At 41.4% G+C, this 16,763-nt stretch overlaps 1 protein-coding gene across 5 annotated transcripts in view; it reads right to left on the bottom strand.

Moving 5' to 3' along the window:
* LOC120936984 (muscular LMNA interacting protein) overlaps window positions 1–16,763 on the bottom strand; it is a 255,871-nt gene that overhangs the window by 136,010 nt on the left and 103,098 nt on the right. For all 5 annotated transcript variants that reach the window (XM_040349840.1, XM_040349836.1, XM_040349839.1 and 2 more), the window contains exons 2-4: window positions 11,239–11,379; window positions 6,860–7,225; window positions 1,743–3,119 (exon numbers count right to left, since the gene is read on the bottom strand). In XM_040349840.1, coding sequence (XP_040205774.1) covers window positions 1,743–3,119; window positions 6,860–7,225; window positions 11,239–11,379 — 1,884 coding nt within the window. The remainder of the gene's footprint in view (window positions 1–1,742; window positions 3,120–6,859; window positions 7,226–11,238; window positions 11,380–16,763) is intronic.

The raw sequence follows: 16,763 nt of genomic DNA, 5'->3' as shown, positions 1-16,763 counted from the left end.
GATTGTAAGCTCCTTGAGAGCAGGGACTGATGTGAATGTACGATATATATATGTGCAAAGTGCTGTGTAAATTGACAGGGCTATATAATACCTGTAATAATAATAATATAGCTGTTTTTGTATGTATTGTGTACTTTGCTTCACTGTTGTTTTTACAGTTGTATTCACTTTTGCTGTACTTGCTTTTTTGCTGAATCACATTTTTTTTATTCAACAATTTCCAGTTATTTATTGAATGGCATCCTCATCACAGCCACTTAAAGTGGAGCTCCACCCAAAAATGGAGCTTCCGCTTTTCGGGAACCCTCCCCCCTCCGGACTCACATTTGGCACCTATTTGCACCCACCTCCGGCAACAACTTGTGCGGCAGACACGCCCCTTAACCTGCCCTCCCCCTGCTGTCTATTGGGAAATACACTGTTCCCAGGAGAGAGCGGGGACCAGTGACGCCACAACGCGCTACTCGCGCATGCGCAGTAGGGAACCAGGCAGTGAAGCCGCAATTCTTCACTTCCCGATTCCCCGGCTGTCCATATTTTAAAAGTCAGCAGCTGCAGTATTTGTAGCTGCTGGCTTTAAAAAAAAAAATAATAATTGGCAGAACCTTTGCTTTAACTGTAACCAACCTATTAGCCTGGTTACCCATGTAGGGTGTCATTATACATCTGACTGCCGTGTAAACTTGATGTAATAAACAAAGCAAAGGAACAAAGAACTGTCTCTCATATTGGATACCAGAGCTGTGGTACCTTTCACCTCAAAGAAGGTGTGCTTTGACCTAACAAACCTACCTTATGCTAAAGAGCAAATTGGTTAATAAAAGCATTGGTCTACACACAGAGGGCCAGATTCTCGTAGAATGGAGTAAAACTCCGGCGGCGTAACGTATCTCGTTTCCGATACGCGGCCGCAAGTTTTACGGGCAAGTGCTTGATTCACAAAGCACTTGCCTGTAAAGTTGCGGCGGCGTAGCGTAAATTCTCCGACGCAAGCCCGCCTAATTCAAATGATCCAGGTAGGGGGCGTGGATCATTTAAATTAGGCGTGTTCCCACGCGGATCGTACTGCACATGCGCCATCCCTAAAATTTCCCAACGTGCATTGTGCTAAATGATGTCGCAAGGACGTCATTGGTTTCAACGTTAACGTAAATGGCTTCCAGCGCCATTCACGGACGACTTACGCAAACGACGTAGATTTTTAAATTTCGACGCGGGAACGACGGCCATACTTAACATTGGTTGCCCCTCATATAGCAGGGGCAACTTTACGCGTCGCAAATGCTACGGAAACGTCGTAAATTCACTGTGTCGACCGCGCGTACGTTCGGGAATCTCACGTAAATAGCTAATTTGCATAGACGACGGGAAAACGACGTCGGCGACACCTAGCGGCGGGAAAAAAAATTGCATCTAAGATCTGACAACGTAAGAGCCTTACGCCTGTCAGATCTAAGGGATATCTATGCGTAACTGATTCTAAGAATCAGTTGCATAGATACGCCGGGCCAGATTAGGACTTACGACGGCGCAAATGGCGTTGCGCCGTCGTAAGCCTTTTGAGAATCTGGCCTTAATTAGCAAAAAAATAAGAATTTGTGGACTAGGTTCAAGAGGTCCTATAATATTAGTAAGCCTTATCCATAATAAGTAGTAGTAGTAATTTTAGCGCAAAACAAAGCTTGTCATTATTAATACTAGAATTTACCACACAAGATGAAGTTAATATGCACAATATATACCTGATTATTTTCCCGGTCAGAGCTTTGCGTTAATGAATTTATAGATCGCAGTTTGCAGGATCTTGACAGATTTGACCTTGGTGATCTCAAAATGCTAGAAGGTGATGTCCACGCTGGGCTGTAGTTCCTTGATAACTCTTCAGAACTCTCAAAATGGTGTGTGTAGTATGAAAGTAATGATGGGGAAATGGCAAATTCTGAATCTGCATGTTCATTAAATAGCTGGTAAGTGTTGGGATAAGATGGAGGAAATCTACTGCTTTCTGTGATTTCCATGGGTGAAGTAGATCTTGCACGGTTCTGCTCTAAATTTTCACTCAAGCTTAAAGATGGCCTTAAATTGTTTTTGTCTGGCACATATCTTTTTACATATGGCATTACATTTTGTTTTTGGCTAGTAGCATTTGAGAGTGATTCGTGAAACGGTAATGGAGATGGAAATAATGTAACTCTTCTTGATTTGCCCAGAACAGAATATTTTTTTAAAGGTGTGTAAGACTGTCTGTTTAACGGTGGTTTTTCATTTAGAGATGGAATATTTTCTCTGCTAGAGTTTAATATTGTATTTGACTGGTGAGGCAGCTCTAACAACGGTGACACAACTCCTTTTCGAGAAAAAAATGACCCAGAAGATGATTTTAATAGTATGGATTCTGGAGAAAGACTTCTAAGAGACCTTGAATAGAATGAGGATTCACTGTGTAAAACATCTGAAGATGAAAGCAGATTTTGTTTTTCATTTTTTTCTTGGGCATTTGAAATTTTAAAGTCTTTCGGATAATTAAGAGCAAAACAAGATTGTGATTTTCTTGGTGGACTTGAAGTTCCTGCAGTCTTGTAGAAATGTGGGGTTGATTTAATGCCAAAATTATATTGAGTTGAATCAGGGGATATGGTCCTATTATGTGCTGATTTTTTCAATTTAAGCAAAGATGTTAGAAATGAAAGCCGAGATGTAGCTTCAGGTCTTGGAACTGGAGACAAGGAGTCATTCACGCTACATATTGTTGAAGATGATCCAAAACATTGAGAGTTAAGTGGGCTAGGGCTTCGACATAAAGGGTGTTTAATAATTTTTATAGGCAGAGGAGACATAGCATTAGACCTTATACATTTACCAGGGGCGGTGTTCAGGCTCTGTATTTGTGAAGTCTCAGATTGCAGTGGTTGTGTATTTTGGGTTGAAACATTAAAATAATTAGAATTTTGTGATAGCAATGGTTCAGGAATTCTGTTAATATCTTCAATATTTTCATTTGTATTCATGGAAGGAATGGTGTACCCTTTATACTTCGATATTCCTTTAGACGATTGTGATAGATTAGTTGATTGAAATCTGTATGAGATCACATCAGTGGTAGGCAGATACAAATGTTGCTAGAGGAAAAAAAAATCAGAGAAACAATTACAACCTTTGAAATAATGCTAATTAAAGTTCTGTGATATTCATTTTTGTGCCATGTATGGCATTTGTAATTGAAAAGGATTTGAAGAATGAAGATTCCTGTAATTATGGCAGATGTTGAGATTTTAAACTTCTTCCTATTTTTTTACTAGATCTCCAGTAGGATAATGATGCAGCTTTCAAACATAGATTGTTTGTACATAGACAGTATGTATAACTATTGAATTTGGCCTAACAACCTGGGTCAGTATAGCCCAGACTCTTATGGAAGAAATGATCTTGTAAGATATAGATATTGTAATCTCCTGAACACAACGCTGGATAATAAAAATATACCCATCAATGGAAAATCATTTCTGGGGCTCAGCTATGCTCTTGGAGTTAAAGGGGTTGTAAAATATTTTTTTCCCCCCTAAATAGCTTCCTTTACCTTAGTGCAGTCCTTCTTCACTTACCTCATCCTTCCATTTTCCTTTTAAATGCCCTTATTTCTTCAGAGAAATCCTCACTTCCTGTTCTTCTGTCTATAACTACACACCGTAATGCAAGGCTTTCTTCCTAGGGTGGAGAAAGCCTCTTGAGGGGGGAGGGGGCGAGCAGGAGTGTCAGGACGCCCACTAACACACAGCTCCTTTCTCTATCTGCAAAGTAGAGTGTGTCCCAACTTGCCTGCTCGCCCCCTTCCCCCTTGAGAGCCTTTCTCTACACCAGGGAGAAAGCCTCGCATTACTGTGTGTAGTTACAGACAGAAGAACAGGAAGTGAGGATTTCTTAAAAGAAATAAGGACATTTAAAAGCAAAATGGAAGGATGAGGTAAGTGAAGGAGGACTGCACTAAGGTAAAGGAAGCTATTTAGGAAAAAAAACAATTCCTTTACAACCCTTTTAACTGGCCCCAGTGATGATTACTATCAATCTTTTGAAACTTAAATTGATGTTTCATGATCTGAAAAACTCTCTGCAGTCTGAGAGTGCTATAATCATAAAGGCAAGCTGTATTATAGTACATTTTTGTTTGGGGGTTTAGATATGCTTAAAAGCAGAACCCAGGCAGATAAAGGTACAAAGTCATGAAAGTATACAGTACATTCATTAAAAATGTATTACGTTTATTTATAAAAGTGTCTATATGTAAGTACCTAAATTTGACTTTACATCAGTCCCTTGCAAATGCCCTGTCTTAAGAGCTCAGACTGGGAGAGGGAGAAGCAGTATAAAGTGATAATACATCAGGCTACATTGTTATAACACAAACAGGTTCACAGTGTGCTTCTTCACTTTTTACTCTCCAGTCAAAGACTTGGGGAAGGGACAAGTCATAGCTTATTGTGTCAGAAGAAGAATGAGTAACCAAAATATAGATCCTTTGGCAGGTAAAACAGCTCTAATGCCGCGTACACACGATAATTTTTCGGGTTGTAAAACATTTTTTTTTTATGTCATTAAAAACGATCGTGTGTGGGCTTCAGAGCATTTTTCGGGTTCTGAAAAACGGGCAAAAAAAAATTCGAACATGCTCTATTTTTTAACAACGTTTTTAATGTTGTCGTTTTTCGGGTTGTAAAAAATGGTCGTGTGTGGGCTTTAACGATGTGAAAAATGTGCGCATGCTCAAAAGCAAGTTATGAGACGATTCGTAATGGAGTAAGCACATTCATCACACTGTAACAGACAGAAAAGCGCTAATCGTCTTTTACTAACACGAAATCAGCTAAAGCTGCCCAAAGGGTGGCGTCATCCGAATGGAACTTCCCCTTTATAGTGCCGACGTACGTGTTGTACGTCACCGCGCTTTGCTAGAGCATTTTTTTTTGTGATCGTGTGTAGGCAAGGCCGTTTTAATGATCGGGTAAAAAAAACGTTTTTTCTAGACCCTTAAAAACTTTAGCTGTTTTCTGGAGTTAAGCTTTAATGTACATATTATGAGCAGTGATACCCATTTTAATGCTTAAAAATGCACAATGTTTTATCATTTATATGCAATCGATATAGAACAGTTTAAGATTGAAACATTACTTGGTAGAGAATAGTTACTATGGTCAACAATGCACAATTCCATTCATTTCATGTTTGGGTCTGTTTAATAAGGCATGCCATAATTTTTCTGAATGTGTTTGAAATCCATGTAATTTTTCTGACAAAACAGGGTCCTATATTTAACTATACATACATATATTGTTATGTTATTCCTATGCACAATTGCCAAAAGTCTGAAATTTTTAGATTTTATCTAGACATTGCACACAAAAACAAAAGTGCAGATTGAATTAAAGGAGTTGTAAAGGAAACATTTTTTTTGCCTAAAATTAATGTCTGCAAGGTAGACAGACAGGATAGTGTAATGATTCTGTTAAAAAAAAAGTAAATACCTATTAAATTCCTTCATCTATATCACCTCCGGCGTTCTAGTTTCTGTTCTCTCATTCACTTCCTGGTTTGCAGCGCTCATTCATGTAAGAACTACATTTCCCAGTATGCATTGCGGCATGCCCAGTAATTCACACCTCCTTGAAGTCTCTAAGGCCGCGAACACACGGTCGTTCCAAACCGATGAGAATGGACCGAAGTTCAGTTTCATCGGTCCAAACCGACCGTGTGTATGGCCCATCGGTCTGTTGTCCTTCGGTCCAAAATTTTAAAACATGCTTTAAAATCGAACCGATGGACCGCTGCCTGATCGGTCCAAACCGATGGTTAGCACACAAAAGCATCAGTTCAAAACCCGCGCCTGCTCAGAATCAAGTCGACGCATGCTTGGAAGCATTGAACTTCGTTTTTTTCAGCACTTCGTGTGTTTTACGTCACCGCGTTCTGACCCGATCGGAATTTGAACTGATGGTGTGTACGCATATCAGGCCGTCAGGCCACTTCAGCGGTGAACCGATGGAAATGGCCCGTCGGACCATTCTCATCGGTTTGGAATGACCATGTGTACAAGGCCTAACATGTAAAGAGCGTCCTGACGCACAGATGTAGTTCCCGGGAGGGGGCGAGCACGTCACTGACCACCACAGTAAAGTCTCCCTTAACGGTGGTGAGTAACAATCAGACAAGCAGGAAGTGAATAGAACAGAGAATAAATAGAGCAACTTCTGAGCAAAAACGAACAATAAGGAAGTGAAAAGAGGAATGTCTACAGGTAAAGGATGCTTATTATGAAAAAAAAAAAAATCCTTTACAACCCCTTTAAAGTGGAGGTTCCATCAATGGTCCCACTTGGTTATGTGGTCCCACAAAATCTGCCTTCCTATTCACCAAGGATCCTGACGTCAGCTCCCTCGGCTCCCAGGATGCCGTGCACTTCCCCTGTGTCTCCGGGCTTGTTGATATTTATGGGTTGCCATCACAACGGCGTGCACTTTCGCCGCCGCCGCTCGTTGTGATGGCAACCCATGTGTTTGACGGCGAGGCGCACGAGAATGGGGCGGGACGGGCACCATCATCCACAGTATTCCCGGAAGCAACTGCTTGTGGGCTTCACAATGCCCACAAGCAAAATGAAAACGTTCAAGAGGCAAAGATATAATGTGTTTCTTTACAATAACTCGGTGGAACGGTGGGACATCTTAAAATAGTAAGTGACACCATAGAGACATATAGAAAGAGAGATGAAAGCAGATATTTTTAAAATTTGAAATATGTGATGGGAACCCCGCTTTAAGTATCAAATCTATTCAAAGAAACTATTGCAAGTTCAAGAAATACATTATACCTGCAACTCCTGGTACCCCAAGTCAGGTCTGAGCTCATGTAGTGCTGTAGGGTCATTAAGTTCATTAGCAAATGCTTCTGCTAGAGCCGCTTTGGGCTTTGCTATTGTTGATTGCTGTGCTCTTATGAATTCATTGTCCTTTGCTGCTTTCTTCTTTTTTGGAATTTTTTCATCTTCCCCATCATCAGAGTCCATTACTACAACAAATTCTGCTATGAAAAGGTCATTATGTTTTATTTCCTCCAAACTGTTTGATGTAGCCACTTCCTTTGAAAAACTGTCTCCAGATCTCTGTTTGTGAAACACATCCAAAAAACTTTCAGAAGGTTGATGTTGTTTTATCTTTGAGTTCCTTTCACTTTCAGCCTTTAAAAAAAATTAGTAGCTTGTTAAACATTATAAGGTAATTGAAAGCTAGTGCAAAATGTTTTTAAGATTTTTTTAGTGACACACTTCATAATCGTTTTAGTTTTAATTTGCCATTACATTATGATTTTATACATGTTGTGCATACATAGAATTAAATAGGATTAAGGAAATAACATTTTAATTGATTTAACTAGAATTATATCAGGATATTTAGGCTGTGATTCAGCTGAACATAATTATCACCCTTGTGAATTGTATATGGGATAGATATTTAAGGTTAATTTATTTACATGTAGTTGTAGTAACAGGTTGATGTAAGTAAACTGTAATGAACATGCCAGAATTTGACCCAGCTCACCCTGATACACAATTGTGTGGATTAAGGCAGTACCCATTTAACCTAAGCCTATTTCTGAGATTTGGTGATTACAAGCTAAAATCCGTTTTCTTTGCTAAAAAATTACTTAGAACCCCCAAACATTATATATATATATATATATATATTAGCAGAGAATCTAGGGAATAAAATGGCGATTGTTGCAATATTTTATGTCACAGCAGTGTTTTAAATGCAACTTTTTGGGGAAAAAGACACTTTCATGAATTAAAAAAAATGAAACAGTAAAGTTAGCCCAATTTTTTGGGATAATGTGAAAGATAATGTTACACCGAGTAAATAGATATCAAACATGTCATGCTTTAAAATTGCGCACACTCGTGGAATGGCGACAAATTACGGTACCTAAAAAATCTCCATAGGCAACGCTTTAATTTTTTTTTACGATTACCAGGTTAGAATTACAGAGGAGTTCTAGTGCTAGAATTATTGCTCTTGCTCTGACGATCGTGGTGATACCTCACATGTGTGATTTGAACTCCGTTTACATATGCGGGCATGACTTATATATGCGTTTTCTTTGCTGCGCAAGCTCATGGGGACGGGGGCGCTTTACATTTTTTTTTCTTATTTATTTTTATATTTTTACATTCTATTTAAAAAAAAATATATATATATCACTTTTATTGCTGTCACAAGGAATGTATACATCCCTTGTGACAGTAAAAAATGGTGACAGGTACTCTTTATGGAGGGATCAGGGGTCTTAAAGACCACCAATGCCTCCTTTGCACTTCAAAGTATTCAGATCGCCAAAAACGGCGATTCTGAATACTGTATATTTTTTTAAATCCGGCACCATTGGTAGCCGAGTAAACCGGAAGTGACGTCGTGATGTTCCGTTTCCGGCTTCTAGCCAGTCTATCTCTAGGTGCCCGGAAGTGGCGCATCGTGGGTCGGGTTTCCTGGTGGGACAGGAGGCCCGGTAAGAGCAGCGGAAGGCGGCTGGAGGGGGGATGCCCCCTTCCGCTCCTCCGGGATAACAACCAAGCGGCTTTTAGCTGCATTGGTTGTTATCCCTGGAAAGCCAACCGTTGGCTCTGAAAAACGGTACCAGGATGATGCCTGCCGCTGTGGGCATCATCCTGGTAAAACCCCCTAAAGCCAAGGCCGCATATATGCGTATGCTCGGCAGGAAGGGGTTAAAAGGGTTATCCTTTAATATCAATTTCAGTATTAGTTATTTGATACAAAATTCAATAAATATAGTATACTTTACCATAGTAATCTAGCTTCTGTTGCTTATGTGTAATGTTTATTTGCACACCACTTATCTACTGCCTACCCAGCTTTAATGGCCCTTCTGTCATTATTTTAATGTTTTAATAACATGAATATGACATGGATCTGCTACAGACCTCTCATACAGAGCTTTAACAATTGAAAAATTCAGGGACATTCTTCTGCTCAGCCTGTGAAATTATGTCCATCATGCACACTGCCATCATAAATAACTATGAAGCGTCATATTATATTTAGGAGATATGATTATTAAGCTGAAATCGAAATAACTTTTGCCAGCCATATGTAGAAATTGAGTGGAACATCTTGGCAATACTAAACGCTAAAGATACATCAAATTTTTGAAAGCCATAGTAAAATGGCAGCTCTGTCTATACTTTCACTTCACAGATAGGGATGAGCAATTCAAATGAATTCTTGGTGTGACCTTAGGTCCCTTGTCAGGATCCCAAAGAGATATCACTATTAATTGCCTCAGGAAGTCAGGGGGGACAAAAGAACAATGTATATGATACACAACAGGTTAAGTATACTTCTATATTTGGTCCTATGCAACTAAGAAATATGGTACTTCCTCATCATTGCTGCTTTAATTAAAAAAAACTGTAATTATATTTAGCTCAAGAGACGTTTTAGCAGATATTTTTCAAACAGTTGTCTCTCACTGAAATAGAGTGCTCACCGCATTATAAAAATATACAATGCAACCAATGTTAGACAATCCAATTTTCTGTGCATGTTCAATCACAGTCTCCACGCGTGTTGTCCAACATGACCTGCATTCCGGGTCTACATTTAAAATAAATCCTTCAGCACCCCTACAGCTCCATATGTGAATCTAATGCCGTGTACACACGATCATTTTTCAGCATGAAAAAAATGTCGTTTTTAAAAAACGTCATTTAAAATGAGGTTCTGAAAAACGAAAAAAAAAAATTCGAACATGCTACATTTTTTAATGTCGTTTTAAACGATGAAGTTTTTTGGGTTGTAAAAAATGATCGTGTGTGGGCAAAAACGACGTAAAATACCCGCGTATGCTCAGAAGCAAGTTATGAGATGGGAGCGCTCGTTCGGGTAAAACTACCATTCGTAATGGAGTAAGCACATTCATCACACTGTAACAGACAAAAAAGCGCAAATCGTCTTTTACTGACACAGAATCAGCTAAAGCAGCCCAAAGGCAAATGGAACTTCCCCGTCACCGCGCTTTGCTAGATAATTTTTTAAAAACAATGGTGTGTAGGCAACATCGTTTTAATGATGAAGTTGGAAAAACTTTGTTTTCTTTCATGCTGAAAAATGATCATGTGTACGCAGCATTAGATGGTAGCATAGATAGAGATCAAGGGGCAGATCCACGTACCTGCACGTAAGAATCCGCCGGGTGCAGCGTATCTAAGATACACTACGCTGCCGCAACGTATTTTTTTTTTTCGAATCCACAAAGAATTTGCGCCTTAAGTTACGGCGGCGTAGTGTATCTTTGGCGGCGTAAGGGCGCGGAATTCAAATGGATGTAATGGGGGAGTGTTTTATGTTAATATGTCGTGACCCAACATAAAGGAAGTTTTTTTTGCACTGCGCATGCGCCGTCCGTGGGGGTATCCCAGTGCGCATGCTCGAAATTAACCCGGAACAAGCCAATGCTCACGACGGTGACGTCATTCTACGCAAATCGCTATTCGCGACGACTTACCCAAACGATGTAAAAAATTCAAAATTGGACGCGGGAACAACGGCCATACTTATCATTGAGTACGCCACCATATAGCAGCTTTAACTATACGCCGGAAAAAGCCGAACGAAAACGACGTAAAAAAATGCGCCTGCCGGACGTACGTTCCTGGATCGCCGTAAATAGCTCATTTGCATACTCGACACGGAATTCTATGGGAACGCCACCTAGCGGCATCCGAAATATTGCACCTTAAGATCCGACGGCGTACTAAGATGTACGCCTGTCGAATCCCTCCGAGATGCCGTCGTATCTTGTTTTGTAGATACAAAACAAAGATACGATGCAGCAATTTTAAAATTACGCCGGCGTATAAATAGATACGCCGGCGTAATCCTTTTGTGGATCTGCCCCCAAATGTGCTTAGAAATATCTGTGGCTGCAGGAAGAAGGCATAAACAAATAATTCAGAACCCAAGTATTAATATAAAAAACATTAAAATTGTAAAAATATCTAAAAGAAATTTGGAAGAACCTGCTATATACTGTACTTATTCCATATACATTGCATTATCACTTGAAGAAGACAATGTTCTGTGGAATGCAAGATAATGAAAAGTAATGAGTAAGTAGAAAAATGTTATGGAATTGGCACCTTGCCCAACAGTTAATGCCATTTTCATATATTAATACCTTTTGTGTTACTGTTACTTCTGGGCCTATACGAATTTTAGGCAGTTCATCCGTTCCAACCGACACCTGACTGGGAAGTGTTCCAATGGCAGGTACAAAGGTAAATGTCAATTGGTTTGTTCCTTTTTCTGTCGATGAAGCCTGGAATAAAATAAATAACAATGATGATGTTGATAATAATAATAAAAATAATATTATTAATAACGATGACGATGATGATAATAATAATGATACTTTGAAGAAACAAGTATGTTTAACCATTTAAAGGGGTTGTAAAGGTAATTATTTTCCCCTAAATAGCTTCCTTTACCCTAGTGCAGTCCTCCTTTACTTACCTCATCCTTCGATTTTGCATTTAAATGTCCTTATTTATTCGGAGAAATCCTCACTTCCTGTTCTTCTGTCTGTAACTAAAGACAGTAATGCGACACTTTCTCCCTGATGTGGAGAAAGCCTCTTGAGGGGGCGAGCAGGAGGGTCAGGACGCTATCTACTTTGCAGATAGAGGAAAGAGGTGTGTGTTAGTGGGCGTTCTGACACTCCTGCTCACCCCCTCCCCCCTCAAGAGGCTTTCTCCACACCAGAGAGAAAGCCTCACATTACTGTGTTTAGTTACAGACAGAAGAACAGGAAGTAAGGATTTCTCAGAAGAAATAAGGACATTTAAAAGAAAAATTGAAGGATGAGGTAAGTGAAGGAGGACTGCACTAAGGTAAAGGAAGCTATTTAGGGGGAAAAAAATTACCTTTACAACCCCTTTAAACCCCATACAATTTTGCTGGCCAATAACCAGGCCACTTTTTGCGATTCGGCACTGCATCGCTTTAACTGACAATTGTACAGTCGTGCAATGTGGCTCCCAAACAAAATTGATGTCCTTTTTTTTCCTCACAAATAGAGCTTTCTTTTGGTGGTATTTGATCACCTCTGAGGTCTTTATTTTTTTTTATATCCCCAAAAAATATATAAAAAAAATGTTTTTCCTCAGTTTAGGCCGATACGTATTCTTCTACATATTTTTGGTAGAATTTTTTTTTTACTAGTAATGGCGACGATCTGCGATTTTTATCATGACTACGACATTATGGCGGACACCTCAGACACTTTTGACACATTTTTGGGACCATTGTCATTTTTACAGCGATCAGTGCTATAAAAATGCGCTGATTACTGTGAAAATTTAACTGGCAGCGAAAGGGTTAACCACTAGGTGGCGCTGAAGGGGTTAAGTGTGCCCTAGGGAGTGCTTCTAACTGTAGGGGGATGGGCTGTGTGTGACACGACAGTGATCACCGCTTCCGATTACAGGAAACTATGAACACTGTCCTGTCACTAGGAAGACTGGGGAAATGCTTGTTTACATCAGCATTTTCCCGACCTTCCTCACCGTGACACGATCGTGGGTATGCCTGCAGACATCCCGCAGTCAGAGTTACGGAGCACTGGCGGGGCGCGCGTCAACAATGCCGCTGTCTTAAAGGGGACGAACATATAGTTTGCCTGCCTGTGCCATGCTGCAGACGTATATCTATAAAGCAGTTAATTCTATTAAAAGTCATATTAACAATAAAATATTGATAAAATCACATCAATCGTTTTAAAAAAAAAAATTATCTGCACCATTTGTCTAACCCCTAAAACAGGCTCCACTAAGTAGTGAACCGTGATCCAGATCTGGACCAACTGACAGCCAAGTCCGTACCGTCAGCCCACCAGTCTGCAGCACTGGATTCCCACTGGGCAACAGTAATGGGTCCACCAGCATCCTAGCAATCAATGACATAATGTGCGTGCTCCACCCCCTGCAGCTTGTTTCTTCTCCCAGCTCCTGCCCGGCTGGGCAGGGACATGTCAGTTAGGTACAGTGGGCATGCTGATGTACTTTACTAATGTATACTCTGATGAGGGAAACTAATATACCGTATTTGCCGGCGTATAAGACGACTGGGCGTATAAGACGACCCCCTAATTTTCCAGCTAAAATGCTGGTTTTGGGATATACTCACTGTATAAGACGACCCCTCACTGTGCCATTATACATGCCTTACTGTGCCATTTTACATGCCTCACTGTGCCATTATACATGCCTCACTGTGCCAGTATGCCTGCCTCACTATGCCAGTATGCCTGCCTCACTGTGCCAGTATGCCTGCCTCACTGTGCCAGTATGCCTGCCTCACTGTGCCAGTATGCCTGCCTCACTGTGCCATTATGCCTGCCTCACTGTGCCAGTATGCCTGCCTCACTGTGCCAGTATGCCTGCCTCAATGTGCCATTATGCCTGCCTCACTGTGCCAGTATGCCTGCCTCAATGTGCCATTATGCCTGCCTCACTGTGCCAGTATGCCTGCCTCACTGTGCCAGTATGCCTGCCTCACTGTGCCATTATGCCTGCCTCACTGTGCCATTATGCCTGCCTCACTGTGCCAGTATGCCTGCCTCAATGTGCCATTATGCCTGCCTCACTGTGCCATTATGCCTGCCTCACTGTGCCATTATGCCTGCCTCACTGTGCCAGTATGCCTGCCTCGACGATCTTCCTACCTTCTCCTGTTTGCAGAGTTTCTCAGGCTGCGGGCATCCATTATTCAAAAGCCGTGCCTCCTCCGAGGATGAGAAGGCAACCGTGATAGGTGGAACACTGAACAGAGGCTCTGCTGGGAAAATTAGTGTTCCGCGTATCACCGAACAGTCTGAGGAGGAGGCGCGGCTTTTGAATAATGGATGGCCGCCGTCTGACAGACAGGTACCCGGCGTATAAGACGACCCCCGACTTTTGGGGCATGATTTTAGATGCAAAAAGTAGTCTTATACGCCAGAAAATACAGTATATGGGGAACTCTGATGGGGGAACCAGATGTAAGGGGGCACTCTGATGGGGACACCTGATGAAAGGTGGTACTTTGATGGGGAATTTGATCTAAGAGGGCACTCTGATGATGACACCTGATGTAAGGGGGCACTCTGATGGGGAAACCTGATGTAAGTTGGGATCCTGATGGGAACACCTTATGCAAAGGGACACTCTGATGGGGGCAATTGATCTAAGGTGGTACACTGATGGGGACACATTATGTATGGAGGCACTCTGATGGGAGAACTTGATGTTTGGAGGGAACTTTGATAGGGACACCTAAAGTAAGGTGGGCACTCTGATAGGGACTATCAATTCTGAGAGAGTATTCTGACTGGGGCTCCTTTATGAGGTAATCTGATTGGGGCACCTGATATAATGAGGTACTTTGATAGGGGCACCTGATTTAAGGTTGCACGCTGATGGGGTCACTTTATGTAAGAGGGCAATTTTATGGGACACCTGATGTAAGGGGGAACTCTGATGGGGATACCTTATTTAAGGGGCATCCTGATGGACACTCCTAATCTAAGGGGGTGCTCTGATGGGGCACTTTATGTAAGGGGGCATGCTGGTGGGGACTCCTGATGTAAGTGGGTCTCTTATGGCGGACACTTGATGTATGGGGACACTTTAATGGGGACACCTTATGTAAGGGGGTACTCTTATGGGGTCATCTGATCTAAGGGGTTACTCTAATTTGGACACCTTATGTAGGGGGCACTCTAATAGGGACACTTGATGAATATGAACACTCTGAAGGGAACATCTAATATGAAGGATACTCGGGAACATCTAATGTGAAGGGGGTACTCTGAGGCGGCAACTGATTTAAGGGGTACTCTAATGAGGTACTGATCTAAGGTGGTACACTGCGGGGGCACCTGATTTAAGGGGGGTACTCTGAAGGGGATATCTTAACATTTTATGTAAGGGGGCACTCTAATGGGCTCATCTTATGTAATGGAACACTCTGATGGGGAAACATGATGTAAGGGGCACTCTGATGGAGACCCCAGATGTTTAAGGGCACTCTGATGGGGATACCTCAAGTAACAGGGCACTCTGGGGACATCTGATGTAAGGGGGTACAATGATGGGGATACCTGAGGCAAAGGGGTACTCTGATGGAGGCAACCGATCTAAGGGGGTACTCTCATACTCTAATGGGGACACCCTATGTAAGGGGGGCACTCTAAAGCGGTAACCTAATGTAAGGTGCTTCATTTTTTTTACTTGGAATATGGAAGTGATTGGCCTATATTTTATTAAATAATTATTTAAAGCGGTCCAAGTTCAAACATTCTATATTTCCAGGTCATAACTGAAAATTTACAATAAATATTGTTGAAATGCAATGGAAATTGTTCAAATACAATGACTACTAAGTACTAAGTGCTGGGAATAAATCCCTATCAGAACCTGCATACAATCTTCATAGACAACTGTCCCACCAGGGGAGGAGCCGGGTGACGCGATCGACGGTGAGATCCGTCCACCTGAGGAGATCGCTGAAGCACTGAGCGGCGTTCGTATGACTTTACAGCTGAGCCTATGAGATTGGGGTTTTCCGTGAGTGCAATCGCCGCATTGCATTGTTTTTCTTCCTTTATCCATACGTTATTTGCACCATATTTGTGTTTCCTTCCTTATATGAGCGGCACCTTACATGAGCGGCATCATCCTGAAGGAAAGGGTATATAGAGGTGAAGCCTGTACACTCTGAAAACTCCATGAATATTGGACTGTGGTGTATATCTTCCCACCTGACAGTGGTTGTATTGACTTGCTGCAGTTGTCTATGAAGATTGTATGCTGGTTCTGATAGGGATTTATTCCCAGCACTTCACTGGCACTTCACTGGTTGATTATTTATCATTATTTTGGGTTGTTGTCTATTTGCAATTGTGATCCCCCCTGTATTAGGTTGGAAGGGGATCTCTTCTTTATGCATTTTTTGTACTTAGAAATAAGTTAATATTAGCGCAACACACCTATCTTATCACATTATTTTGGTTTTGTACACTTTTTTGTGTTTGCAGCTGTATTATTTAGTTTTTTATTTTTATCCTTTTCTTTGATAAATTAGAAATAAGTAGCGCTGTAGTATTATACATATATAGTTTTAAAGCATTGTTATTTATTTAAATTTTTTTACTAGTAATGGCGGCAATCTGCAATTTTTATTGTGACCGTGACATTGTGACGGACATAGACACTTTGGACACATTTTTGGGACCATTCACATTTATACAGCGATTAGTGCTATAAAACTGCACTGATTACTGTATAAATGTGACTGGTAGGGAAGGGGTTTACACTAGGGGGCGGGGAAGGGGTTAAATATGTTCTCTGGGAGTGATTCTTACTGTAGGGGGAGGAGACCCACAAGGGAAGGAGACCGATCTGTGTTCCTCTGTACTGGGAACACATCGGTCTCCTCACCTCTGACAGGAGGTGAATCTGTGTGTTTAAAAACCCAGATCCACACTCCTGCCGTGATCATGGGCAATTGTGAGTGCCCCAGGTCCCAAGCGATTCCGTGGGCGTGCGCACCCCCTATCGGCCGGGGGTCCCAGGACGTCATATGACGTTCCACCGGGAGGGAGACAGGGTTCCTGCCGACGTCATATTACTATGGCTCATAAAGGTTTAAGGTTTTTTACCTTTA

Source organism: Rana temporaria, chromosome 4, assembly GCF_905171775.1.
Source record: "Rana temporaria chromosome 4, aRanTem1.1, whole genome shotgun sequence".
Taxonomy (NCBI): domain Eukaryota; kingdom Metazoa; phylum Chordata; class Amphibia; order Anura; family Ranidae; genus Rana; species Rana temporaria.
This window is presented reverse-complemented; position numbering and strand designations above follow the sequence as displayed.